Here is a 14,967-nt window from a genome sequence, read left to right as displayed (position 1 = left end):
TCTTTACAAAAATTTGAAGTACAAATCAAGTACTGTTAAATACAGGTATGTAAATAGTACTAAATATCAAAAGTAAATTTCTAGCACTACAGATTTTAAGTACAAAAATAGTATATATGCAAAATTGGCTGTGTACTTATTTTCACTCAGAACTGTTATAAACAATTAATTGACAACGGACATTTTTAACATAGGTATAATTTCTTTTCTTGCCTAGAATACCAGAAGCATACCATGAAGACTTATCCAGTGTTATTTTTGGATCAAGGTGAGAACATTATACATATAGTTCAATTGTCGAGTAAAACTAGTGATTGTATCTTTCATGACATCTACATAGTTGCACAGTGTATTTTTTGTTGTTAATTTATTTTTTGTTGGAAACATGCAATTGGGATGAGTTGTAAAAGTTAAAACTCTTGGAAGCAGTAATAATGTATGCATCATTCCCTGAATCTTTTGTTTATCTATAATTTTAAAATAACGAGGTCCAATTTGTCAGCTATCATAGGTAAAAACGACAAATCAAAGAATTCAACTTTATAAATACCTGATATAGGACAATGGTGTAGATTAAAAATTACAGCACTGCAAACCCTTTTGTTATCCACATAATTAATATTGCCAATAATTAACAGGTTCCGGGTCGAATTCGATACCGCTACCAATAGAACACTAACCTGTTACCTATTACCTTATCTGTACGTTTCGCATCTGACAGGCACACCACCAAACGGTGTATTTAAAGATTTTGCTATATATATACACGGGTCATAATCACAGGATTGACACTACTCAATTCAATCATTGTCAAATTATTCCCTATTGTAGTATTTTAATCAGTAAGACTTTCTAAGATAACAATACGAATACTAAAAAATCTGGACTTTAAATAAAGCATATAGGTACAGTTTTCAAATTGTTAGTGGGCATGACTTAAAACAGCGAATCAAAGAATTCAACTTTATTTATAACTTATATAGAACAATGCTGTTGATTAAAAAATACTCCATTCCAGGACCTTTTGTTTTCCAAATAATTAATACTACCAATAATTGATAAGTTTCATGTTGACGAGTTTAAACAGAAAGATTTGAAAGCAGTGAAAACTGTGTATCTTCAAAGCAGAATCGGCATGACTTTATCAGATGACAATACCAATACTAAAATAAGGCTTACACATAGTTTTATAATTTATTTAAGTCACGGACCCGCAATATCACAGGTGTGTTATAGTTGTTTTTAAAACAGGAGCATTTATGTACTTCAATGTAAGTTGCATTTGTTTGGGGTCTAATTTTTCCAGGGGAGTTAGTGTATTATGTGGTGTTTTGTTTTACTGTTCAGTATTTTATTTATTCCTTTTATTATGAAAATAAAAACGTTTAACACCAAAAACCAAATGATGAAGAAAGTTATCACCTTTTATCTTGTTTATGTAAAATTAATTAATGTTGTTTATTGTAAAGGCACCAAAAGGTCAAATATGTTACAAATTGTTCTTACAAAAGATACAATGAGTAAACAAATTCAAGGAAAATAATAAAAAACATTATGAAAATATAAAGTTAGGGCCTAAAAAAAGCTACAACTCACAACTATCAAATTTCTAAATATATATTTATATATTTTGTGAACAAGTTGTAATTTTCTACAAATTATAACCTGTACAGGGTTTTTGTATAATGTATCAATATTTTGACACACCTTCTTTCACATGGTGATACAAGTCTATCTTCAATAATTATCCATTTGATGTTAAACCATGTACATATACTCACACATTTATATACTTCAACCTTACATTAAGCACTATCCTTTGTCATAAGAGTACAAATAAGATTTCTGATTGGTTTAGATTATATTATCTTTTTTTTTTACTAATACCACATTTTATGCCCACAAAATATATTTTGAGTAATTTATATAAACTTATGTCAGTACTATGTACATGACTGTAGCATGTAGAGGTTGAAATAAAACAGTTACAACCTTAACCAAAGACACAGCGTTGATTTTATTATATGTAATTAGATTCACAAAAAAAAACTGATTACTTGTACAAAAATAATGAACATAACATTAACAATTTGTAAACAACATATATATAGACATAAGTTTGAAGATTTGCGCAACAATACTGATATAAGAATGATGGTAATTTACAAAGAATATGTTATGAAATAGTATTGACAAATATTTTGCCTCAACACGTAGTTTTTATCAGTGTCATTGTCTCTATCAACTATAGAGATATATAACATATATACATAATTGTGTAGGTAAACAAATTAATTCACATGCACAGATTATATATATATATTTGTATCTAATATTATATATATAATGTAATGTATTGTGTAAGCACCAGAAGGTGTCAAACTTGTTGCAAAACATTCTTACCAATATTACAAAACTGTAAACAAAATACAAGTGTTGATCATGTTGATAATACATGTACAACACATTAACAGTATTATAGGTTATGTAGTATATTGTGTATGTACCAACAGAAAACTTTGTTAAATAGAAATAGTTTTTCTCCTCTTATATTTAATGCGTTTCCCTCGGTTTTAGTTTGATACCCCGATTTTGTTTTTTGTCCATGGATTTATGTGTTTTGAACAGCAGTATACTACTGTTGCCTTTATTCAACGCTTTCTCATCATGATGCTTACACCAAACAGCATAGAAATGTTATGGCGAGTCACATTTATATTATGTACTTCAATGTTACTTGCCTTTGTTTGAGGATTTGATGGTTTATGATGTAATGTTTTTTTACTGTTCAGTATTTTAATCATCCTGGTCTCACGGTCATAAAACTTTCGAGCATGATTTTTGTACTCGTACTCGATAATCAACCAATCAAGTTGCTGGATTTCATGTTTCGAGCATGATTTTTGTGCTCCGAGCACTGAGCAAAGTTTTATGCCTTCAAGGTCTGATGTTATACAAAAAAAAAATACTTAACACCAAAAACCAAATGATGTAGAAGGTTAGCAACTGTTATAAAAAAAATTAATGTTGGTTATCCTTAAGGCATCCAAGGTCATATTTGATCTTACAAATGATATAATGAATAAGTCAGTAAACAAAATTTAAGGAAAATAATTAACAACAATATCAATTTATAATGTTAGCGTCTATATATAGCAATACATACCATACAAGTTTATTAATGTATATTTATAAATTTTGTGTCCAAGTTGTAATTTCGTTTTTTGAAACACCTACTTTTACCAGGTTATACAAGTTTATCTTCAATAAACATCCAGTTGATAATCTACTCACACACTCATATTATTCAACCTAAAATTAAGCACTGTCTTCTATGTCATAAAACTACAAATAAGGACAACTGCTTGGTTTACATTAAAACAAAATTATTAACACAAATTCTGTGTCCACAAAATATATTTTTAGTGTTTTTATATAAATTTTGTGACAGTACTTTGTACAAGACTGTAGCATCAAGTTGTGGAAATATAACAGCGATAAGTTTAACCAAAGGAAGAATATGTTATGAAATGATATTGATAAATATTTTGCCTCGACACATAGCCTTTGTTAGTGTCAATGTCTCAATCGAATACAGAGATATATAACATCTATATACATAATTATGTATGTTTAAAAGTTAATTCACATGCACAGATTATAGTATATTAAGATATTATATATATAATGTATTTTATTGTGTAAGCACCAAGAGGTGTCACATTTGTTGCAAAACATTCTTACCAATAATATAAAACTGTAAACAAAATACAATTGCTGATAATGTAACAAATTAACAGTAATATATGTTATGTAGTTTATTGTCAATATGTATGTACTGACAGGAAAACTTTGTTGAAAAAAAATTGTTACCAGTATAACAATAAATAAACCTGTAAACAAAAAACATTAAGACAAAAATGCTACAAATAAAAACAGTGATAGTCATTTTTATGTGCAGAACATTTACAAGCACTATTAATCACCTTTTTCGCCTACATTTTTAAACAAACACACACAGTTATGATATCTCTCTTAAATTTCAATTGTTAAAAAATAATCAACTGAATGTTGAAGGATTTCTTTGGTTTTATTTTGCACAAAAGGTCAATGTGATCTTTCGGTGTCCCCTGTTTGCATCTTTTAAACAAAATGAAAAATTGCCCCTGAAACTAGCGGGGTCATTTGGAACCAAACGTGAACCTATAATCCTTAAAACATATTTTCAATGATCTAGCTGAAAACTATCATTGCCCCCATTGCTAAAAAAAGGAATATTTGTAAATATCATCATTTAAAGGAATTTGCTCTAAGAAAGAGTCAACAATCATGTGCTAAATTTTATATAAAGCCATGATGATGTTGATCATTCTTATTTTTCTTATATTTTAATGCTTTTGATCTTTTAGACCTTTTTGACATAAAAAAACAGGTAAACTCATCCTTCAAGGACAATTACTCCTGTATGGTTTGATAAATGTGACTGAGAAAGCAGGGCATAGTGTTCAATGGACATATATTCTTGTTTTCTAAATCATGTGAAAATTGATGTAGATAATACATTGTTCAAGGGGCTGACAGAGTGATAGCAAACTGGATTTAGTACATATTTGTTTAGGGGGCAGCCGAAGGACGCCTGCGGGTGCGGGAATTTCTAGCTACATTGAAGACCTGTTGGTGACCTTCAGTTATTTTTTTCTATGGTTGGGTTGTTGTCTTTTTGACACATTCCCCATTCCCATTCTCAATTTTATTTCTCACAGAGGTTGAATAATAAACAGTTGAGCAAGTATGGACACAACATTATTTAAGCTTAAAACTGCTCTGAATTTGGATTCCATGATTGGATATTTTACACAGTATAGGTTCACAAAATGAATGTGGTCAAAGAACTGCAAATGAAATTAGACACTTACCTATTATGATTCAATAGTTGATGAATGTACTTATGTGCATGACAATGATATTATGTTTGGTTTCCAAATAAAAATCTTTTTTGTCATATAAACATTATTGTTTTGTGACAGAATTTTCTTTTAAGCAAACACATTACAGCACAGTAATAACAATTTAAAAAAAAATGAATACATAGAAAAATATGTTTAAGACTCCTGTCCTCAATTCTTATGACTGTTTTCTAAAGGAGCAAGTATTTTTTATACGTTCCATGAAAAAGAGTTTTAATATTTCCATTACTTTTTTCCTTCTTTGGTAAGAGACATAAAATTATGAAAAGACTATCAACTTTCCAATAGGTTTTTCCTACTAGTTTAAAAGCATAAGTTTACAATAGATATTAAAGTAATACATATTCTGATATTTATACCATACATGAGTAGTTGCAGTACATAATCAATAAAAAAACAATTATAAATGTTTATGATTTTCATAAATTGGATTTATGATTTGTTTTTTCTCAAAAGTAAGAAACTGTGAATTCATTTATTTTCTTGGGAACCAATTTTCGTGAATTAAGAAAAACTAACATGTTCGTGGACATTTATATTCTTGGTTTTGCTGGAGTCTGCATACTGCATACACAACTATAGAAAGTTTGTTATGCGATGAACATTTAATTTTGTGGTGCACCTGTATTCAAGACATCCACTAAGATTGATATCCAACCAATAAGAATGTATTCACAGTGTTGGGTGGAAAAAATCCTCTGAAAATGCAAGCTATATATATATAGTGAAAATTAAATTATCACATCATATTCATGTCAATAATTTTCACAGCACGACTGCAGTGTTTATATCATAAGATCATTGTTAGTGTTGATCTATATTTTATCAATATATAAGTGTTCAATTACATGTATAAATCTCTGGTCATCAAAACAAATTGTATAACGTTAATATCACTAAGGTCAAACAAAACAAAACGGAATATTGTAAAAACATCTAATGTCATTTATACCTTTGAAATTTGATGTACTATACTGTGAATGAACTGATAAAAAAAAACTAACTAATAATTTTTCTGTTTACTTCTCATTGAATTATTTCTTGAAAGTTCAGATAAACATGGCTGATTAACTTACACACTAGCAATAAAAACGCAACACTTTTAATTTCTCCATATTATATGAAAAATAAAATCAACAGATCTCCTTAGGAAGATGGACAATTGTCCAGATATTTTGAAGGTTGTTTGCTATCTTATATATAAAAAAGAAAATGTTGTACAGTATGATTTCCAATAAGACAGAACTCCACAAGTGACGAAAATAACATAAATTAACAACTAGCTCATTCTCTCTGGGTTCATTGTCGGGTTTTTTGGTCATTATCCTTTAAAATAATCCTAATAATGAAGACATTTTAATTTGTCAACACTTATGATTGCATATATTACCATCTATGATATACAATAAATACCTTTCAATTAGCCCAAAAATACAATATAAACCTTCTGTAATATTTAATCAATTCAAAATAAAATTAAATTTAACAGGAGACCACACATAGATACCTATGCCTTGGAGAGCAGACCCAGATTGCCCAGACTTGATTCATTTAAGTGGAGAGCAGATGTTGCAATATCTACAAGGTTGGTTGAATATTATATAATAATAAAGATTTTCTAGCATTCAAGATTTTTGTCTACCATGCAAAGAAAGTCACAGAATGGGAAACATAGTGATTACTTGGCCACAGCAGCATTAACTGTCTGTTTAAAACTTTAAATATTAGAACCTAGAAGACTGAGATGTTTTATTCCTTGTATACAGATACCCCATGTTAAGTTTCTGTCTGTTTTATGTCTATTATTCTTTTCATCATTCAGAGACTGATGAAATGTGATTGTAAGGTGTCATGTCTTGTCATGTTTCATTTAACCTCAAGTTCATGGTTCATTCAATGGTCAATGTCAAGTTATCATAGTTAGGTCTATTTCTCGGATACTTATAAACATATCTGTCTGTCAGTATCTATCTGACCTAGTCTTTATTGTCATCAATTATTGAAAATGTTAAGTGTATTTGATAATTGTAGTAAAACCTATCATTTTTTAAAACTCTCAACATTAAATCAATCATTGTCAGTGTGCACTATTGCTATCTGTTTTTGTCAAGTGTGACATTTTATTGTTGTCTCATGTCATTTATCTGTCTGTCTGTAATAACTAAGTTTTTAATTAAAGTTTATTTTAATATAAATTGTTAGTCAAGTACTTATACACTAATGCTATCAGAGAGTACGAAACTTAATCCATGAATGCAAAAAGAATCAAAACTGTTATTAGGTGAATTTAATCGTTCAGTCACCTTTTGGTCATGGTTATTTTTTTTCTTTTAAACATATATAGGTATAAAAAATATTTCGATTGTTTCTGAATTTAGTGTCATACAGCTTGACATAGAAATTTAATTTCTGACATTGACAGCATCAACAAGTAACATACATATAGTGTATAGCTCCTCCTTACTCGCTGGAGAAGTATATTCTTTGAATAAAACTATTTTAATTTACTATTTTTGATTTCAGTGTATTAAACAGAGCATTAGAACCTACAGTACTTATGGAAATGACTTTAAGTAATGGAAACATTCATAAATTTGAGGTAAGCATTTAAATATCAAAAGGAATTTTGCTATCTTACAAAAATCCAAGATTACAGGGGTCGTACATGTCCATTTCGGACTAAAAGCAATCTTTGACTGTCTTGTTTGAAATGGAAACCTCACATAACTGGTTGAATGAGTCGATTAAAAGCTTATTTAACACCTGACGCTTGAATTTATCGATATATCAAAGTAGTTTGATTGGTATATTTGAATCAAGTAAAGTCGATTGCATTACCATATTGTACTTACACCTAAATATAGGTAAATAAAATTGAGAATGTAAATGGGGAATGTGTCGTAGAGACAACAACCCGACCATTTAAGAACAGACAACAGCAGAAGGTCACCAACAGGTCTTCAATGCAGCAAAAAAATCTTGCACCCGGAGGCGTTCTTCAACTGTCACCTAAACAAATATATATACTATTTCAGTGATAATGTACGCCATACTAAACTCCAAATTGTACACAAGAAACTATTAAAAATTAAAAATAATACAAGACAAAAAAAGGCCAGATACTCCTGACTTGGGACAGGCGCAAAAATACGACGGGGTTAAACATGTTGATCATGTTTGTAGTCTAATATATAAATTGAGGAATTCTTATTACTAATGTATTATTCATTATGGCTGCTGTAGTGAAAATGAGGAAATACATAAAAATACACTGTTCTTTATACTTAAATTTGTGATGTAACTGGTTTATAATAGTGGGTTTGTTTTATGTTCTCCAAAGGGCTTTTATATTGTTTCCAACCATTATGGATTTATTTCTAAAGATTTATATTTTCCTCAAATGTAAAACTACAATATTACTGAATCAACTTTTATAAAAAAAGATTGTATGGTAAATGTCACAAAAAAAATAATTATATAAGAGGGAGATTTCTATTTAGTATGTTTTGAAATAGAAAATAATGAAATTGCCTGAAATCAAAAAAAAAATCTATTAATTTAAAACGAAACATGAAAAAAATCAAATGCCAAGAAATCGTGACAGACAATTTTTTTTTTTATTATAATGGCCATGTGTTATTGGTATTTTTATGAAACTAATTACATTATTTAAAAGTTTGCATCCAGATTTCATCATGAATACCTATCTTGTTTCATTTGTTATTGATTGTTGCTAAGATAATTAAAGGAAGAAATCATTTCATAACATGTATGAATTATCATTAGAGGTCTGATATTGAAGTTACATGTATTATTTCCTGTCTCAAGAGATACTATATAATATGTTTTCATCAATATATGCCTAAATTACTAAAAGCTTTGGTTGTATAACCCATGATATATCAAGGACAATTTTATACTTTTTATGTATGTTATGAAATTCCATATTACATAACTTAAACATGTGGATAAGCAAGAAAAAAATGAAAAAAGTCAAGAGATTGAAATTATGCAACATAAAGCTAAAATAGAAGCAATGCGACAATTAGAAAGAGCCTGTTCAGGTGCAGAAGAACTCTCACAAATTGCAGACGAAATTATTAATTTTTTATACATATTTCTTTATCTCTTGGCAATAAAAAAAGCTCTTATTGTCATATTAATTGCTTGGGATTGATCTATTTCTATACCATACTCTCCCCCTTAAACCACAATTATTTTAAATCCTTGATCTCTTACTTGTCTTATTAAATAACAAATGGATGAAAGTACATAAATACATATTTATTTATTATCTCTTAAATATCATTTTAGGTGTACTTAAATATTCCAGAATATTATGTTTACAGAGATAAATATATAGTATTGAGTATTTTGGGGTCGATAAACTTTATATCCCAAGATGATCCCCCCAAGATGAGAGTCAAGTAAATTTCTGATTTTTTATTTCTGTTTTATAGTTTGCTTGCAATTTTAAGTCTTGAATACAATATTTGTGCTCGATATTTTAATTAACTCAAGTCTTGTTAATGCAGCGCAAATCAACAATGTTTGCATACTTGCATTGTGCTAGGTGCTAATAGCAGTAGGAATGATAAGACCACAATATCGTGTTGTAGCTTGAATTTCAGATATGTATGTATTAGCTATTATCACAATGACTATATAGGAACAGCCTTTTATCTTTTCAGTTAAGTATTTAAAGTGTTCTCTTTATGATGTGACAAATTAACATCATAATTGAAGTTTCGCAACCTTTCAAAGAGAACTGGTCAATTTCTCATGTTTTTTACATTTGTCGTAGACTAGACTTATGTTTCTCCAGTATCATATGCCATGATTGATTTCCTGAAAACCTAACACTATCTTTTGTAATTGATAAACAAAAAAAGCTCTCTTAAGAGTTTAAAATTTCTGATTTAGCATTCCAGAGTCACGGTAATTTAGCTATCAGATTGAAGTAGAGTTAATTTTTCACATGTCCATTAATATTTGTTTAGGCTTGGAATGATTTCCTGGAAACTTTACGTAATTGTTGGAACTGTTGAAAGGAATTAATATAATGCTTGATTTTGAAAATTTTCAAATTTGTAATTGCAGTTTTTTAGCTCTTTTGATAGCCCAAAATCTTCCTGTTTGTCATTGCACAGTTATGGTACTTTTGATCTTAAAATTTATAAAAGGCAATTTTGTTTTACATATCACTCACTATGCTAGCATAAGTATGCTTGGATTATTTTACTACTAAATTTACAGTTTTTGGTTAGGTGAAAAAAGTCTTTTTTGTCATTCCAGAGTTATAGAACTGTTAATAGTCATTTTTGATCTAAAATTTACAAGTCTAAGATATCCTCCCGCATGCTTCCTTCAGCGTCATTTTTCTCATTTCTATTTAGATTTTTTGAATATTTTGATTTTATTTCTGCAACAATTGCATTTGTACAAAAGGGGTATAACACACACTTTTGATGCAACTGCTTTTTACGCCGCTATTGTGATAGGATGGGAAACTTATAGCGCATGTGTCAATAAGAATATCTTTTAACATTTATTTTATTGTATCAAATCATTGATCGCATTGTAATATTTAGTTTGTTGAACCCTGCATTTATATTTGGCAGGCCTTAATATAGCTAGAATTCAAATGAATTTGTCAGCTTCGATAATTTTGATTTATTTGGTTGTAAATACCTACCCATTCTTAGAAAAGCTTGACAAACAAACTGCTGTTTCTCTTTATTACATGTCTATTCGTCAACTTATAATATTATTATTTTGACATTTTCTGATATTTCAAAAACATTTTTTTTTCTCTTTTAGGTACCAACATCAAAGTTTCATGAACTTCGATATAATGTGGCATTTGTTCTGAAAGAAATGGAGGACATTGAACAAAGAAACATATTAAAAATTCAAGATTAACAAACCAATATACAATAATGTACTGCCCAATACTCAGGATGAAGAAGGTCAATTGCAATAAAATGAAACATTCCTGTTTTTGATACTTTTTAGATACCACTGTGTCAAACATATATTTAAGAATTGAATGCTTCTTTTTGTAAATTCATTGGGGTGTAAAAGCGTTGACCGAAGTACAGTTTGTATGAAGCGTGGAAGTGCTTCATTCTAAAAATGTGCGCACGGTCAACGCTTTTACAACCCTATGAAGTTACAAAAAGAACCATTCAATACTTATAATTACATTTTTAGCTATGATCAAGAAAACACGAATTTTATAACTTTTTATTCAATTCACCTGTGCACTTTATTGTGGGACCACGTGTTATCATGAATGAAAAGTTTTATTGAGTGATGCAATTGCTTAAGGAATAACATGTGATGTGCAGTTAGCCAATCAGAATAAAGTATAATAATGAAACATACATCAAATGTAATAATTGACTAATGTATGAATGATTACTATATTGGTGCATGATCTTAACAATGTTTTGAAATTTGAAAATCTTTTTTATCATTGAAAAGCAGAAGTGAGAGTGCAGGTTGTTAAAGTTGGTGATAATATATAAATGAGAAGATGTGGTATGATTGCTAATGAGACAACTATCCACAATAGTTAAAAATTGAGTGGTGAAGTTTCTTCCCGAGGCAACTGAGGTTTGATGTAACAGGTGATTATTATCAAAATATGTATAATTTAAAAAAAAAAAAAAAGAAAGAAAAAAAAAAGTGAAGTGATAGTAATCAATTTTAGGCGACATGTAACAGCATAAGCAAGAAGAACCACTCATATGAAATTGACGATAATTCAAAGGCAGTTATATTAGTATTGTTACATCTCCATTGAGATTTTATGACCCAACCTTACAGTTTTTACTTCTCCACTTGTGGTTCTACTAAGTATAAAGTTTTCATAAAAAATAAAGTGTGATTTGGTAAGAGGTACCACCTATTAGGGTATTTTGTAAGCAGCACATCTGTTTTCTTGGTATATATTTTGGCCCTGTCACTTGAATTACATGATCTGTATTCTGAATGTTCATCCTATGGTTTTGTAAAATAAAGAGATTATCATACACTGTTTCTATTTTAATTGTAACATTTGCTTCATGTTAACTTGGGTTAGACATACATCTGTTTCAATATTTTCTTTCCTTTTCTTATCTTGTTTATATTGTGATGTTAACCTTTATTATATGAATGTCTATGTACACTTTAAAATTGTGAAATATAATTTTATATCGTGAAATTAAACGATTACAGATATATAGCATGTAAAAAAGTATTTTCTGCCAAATTTAGTGTGTAATTTCTCAATTTTTAAAGGCAAATCCAAAATCTACAATACAATTATTGAGGAATAACTGTTAAATGTATTTTCACCCATTCAAGTGAAAACTGGATTGTAATATGAATAGAAGTTTTTTTCTTACTGATATCAAATTAAATATTATTATATAATGTGAATAGCAATAAACTTAGATAATATTGTTCACGTACTTAGCTGTTTATCGAAGAATAATGTAGAATTTATTTTTAAAACAAACTTTTATTTCAATAGGGTTTTTTTCAATGCAAAACATGATGTGCCTTCAAAATTTTTTGAATCCAAAGTATTAATTTGCAAGAAGCCAGTAAATTCTCCAATGAAATTAGACGCAATATAGAGTTAAAGAAAAAAGATACCCAAGGAATCAGTTCCATATAAGTCAAAAAGACACTGAACATACATGGGTAAAGTTAAACAGACTACAAACTTTGGATTACAGAGCTAAAAGCTTAGCTAACAAGTTTTTGAATATTATGAACCCTTGTATATTGAAGGAGTACTCCCACTTCGATTAAATTAAAATTACTTTTAAAATCTGCATTGACGAAAGATATCAAAGGACCATTAAACTCATTACCGAAAATAAACTGACAATGTCATAGATAAAAAAAAGAAAAAGACTAAGAGACAAACAATAGTTCCCAAAAACTTGTTATCCATAAGCAGATTAGCTAGATAGGTAATAAAAATCTTAAAAAGATCAACACTTAACTGTATTTAGCAACACTTTTAGGAATTTTGGTCCTCAATGCTCTTCAACTTCGTACTTTATTTGGCCTTAACTTTTTGGGATTTTAGCGTCACTGACGAGTATTTTGTAGACGAAACGCGCGTCTGGTGTATATACAATGTTTAGTCCTTGTATCTATGATGACTTTATTTGTAACTTAACTTTATTACGCTATTTGCAAATGAACGTTATTTTCAATATAAAATCGACATTCTTAATGCAAATTATGTAGCAAATACACTAATTATAGAAACCAGAATTAAGACTTTGAATGCCAGTTTCGTCACAAAAGATTCAATAGTGATGCTCGAATAAAAAATAAAAAGGGCTAAAGTACAAAGTCGAAGAGCATAATGGACCAAAATTTCGAAGATTTCGAAAAATTCAGATAAGTAATCTATTTCTATCATTTTGTTTACGATAGAAAGTCCTTATTTCGAAAAATTTAAAGTTCTGGAACCGTATAGATGTGATTATGGCCATATCAGTGACAGTTCCGTGGAAGTAACCAGCCTATAGGTTCTGACTCTTAAGTATCAGTATCGTGTTATTTTTTTTCACTTTTCTATATTTATATTATAGCACAATATTGAGAGCTGTATTTTTGACATTTTTACCTATTATAAAATTGAGAATGGAAATGGGAAATGTATCAAAGAGACAACAACCCGACCATAGAAAAAACAACAGCAGAAGGTCACCAACAGCTCTCAATGTAACGAGAAATTCCCGCACCTGGAGGCGTCCTTCAGCTGGCCCCTAAACAAATATATACTAGTTCAGTGATAATGAACGCCATACTAATTTCCAAATTGTACACAAGAAACTTAAATTAAAATAATACAAGACTAACAAAGACCAGAGGCTCCTAACTTGGGACAGGCGCAAAAATGCGACAGGGTTAAACATTTTTATGAGATCTCAACCCTCCCCTATACCTCTAGCCAATGTAGAAAAGTAAACGCATAACAATACGTACATTTAAAATGCAATTTAAGTGAAGTCCGAGTCTGATGTCAGAAGATGTAACCAAAGAAAATAAACAAAATGACAATTATACATAAATAACAATAGACTACTAGCAGTTAACTGACAAGCCAGCTCCAGACTTCAATTAAACTAATTGAAAGATTATGATTTTATCATATGAATATCAGGCACAATCCTTCCCGTTAGGGGTTTAGTATCATACCATCATAACATATATGAGAAGAACATAACCCTTGTCATGCCAACAACTGGCTTTTGAATAAATGTGTTTAGTTCCGATGCAAAGACCCTATAAGTGAATCAACAGTAACGCCAAAATATGCAATCTTTAATGACCTGACAATAGTATCGTAACTATATCCCTTCTTAATAAGTCTATTTAAAGGGTGCTATAAACAGTTTCGTACTAAAAACTAGGGGTTATTCCCCGTCTAAAAATAACCATGGAGGAAAACCCCTGTTTATTTACTTACTTGGTGAAAAAGTATCATGTTTTTTGTATTTGATTGTAAAAATTAGTTAATTAGCTTTCAATTAAAACAGGTTGAATGATTGAAATAATTTTAAAAATTATATTAAATAAACATGTTTCGAGGGGAGACAACACTGTAAACAGTCTGTTTTTTTAGCAGTGAAAATTGAAAACTTATTTGCAGCCCCTGTAGCTCTTTTCGGAGCAGGAAACCGTACCCTGAAACAAGAATTTTTTGAAAGGCCAGGTAAAAACCGACAAAATTCATACAGTTTTGATTATAAAAAATGTGCATGAATCATGTCTTCATGGGTGTGCACTTGACCTGATTTCAAGTTTTTTATGTTAAAATTATACCTTTTCCCCCATGTTCATTGGATGAAATTTTTATAATATATTAAAAGTACACATTTTTTTTTTATTTCATTATAAACTAGAGAACATTCTGATTCCAGTGATATCTAGTTTTATACAAGTATCTTTATTAATCAGTCCACCAGTAAGGGTCACATATGCA

The 14,967-nt window shown here is 29.4% G+C and overlaps 1 protein-coding gene across 1 annotated transcript in view; it reads left to right on the top strand.

Annotated features, from left to right (window-relative positions):
• LOC134697354 (COMM domain-containing protein 5-like) overlaps window positions 1-12,486 on the top strand; it is a 31,883-nt gene extending 19,397 nt beyond the window's left edge. The window contains exons 4-7 of the mRNA XM_063559578.1: window positions 218-268; window positions 6,457-6,552; window positions 7,491-7,566; window positions 10,788-12,486. Coding sequence (XP_063415648.1) covers window positions 218-268; window positions 6,457-6,552; window positions 7,491-7,566; window positions 10,788-10,889 — 325 coding nt within the window. The 3' untranslated portion in view covers window positions 10,890-12,486. The remainder of the gene's footprint in view (window positions 1-217; window positions 269-6,456; window positions 6,553-7,490; window positions 7,567-10,787) is intronic.
• The last annotated feature ends 2,481 nt before the right edge of the window (window positions 12,487-14,967 follow it).

The sequence above is a fragment of the Mytilus trossulus genome, chromosome 14 (assembly GCF_036588685.1).
Source record: "Mytilus trossulus isolate FHL-02 chromosome 14, PNRI_Mtr1.1.1.hap1, whole genome shotgun sequence".
NCBI classification, from domain to species: domain Eukaryota; kingdom Metazoa; phylum Mollusca; class Bivalvia; order Mytilida; family Mytilidae; genus Mytilus; species Mytilus trossulus.
This window is presented reverse-complemented; position numbering and strand designations above follow the sequence as displayed.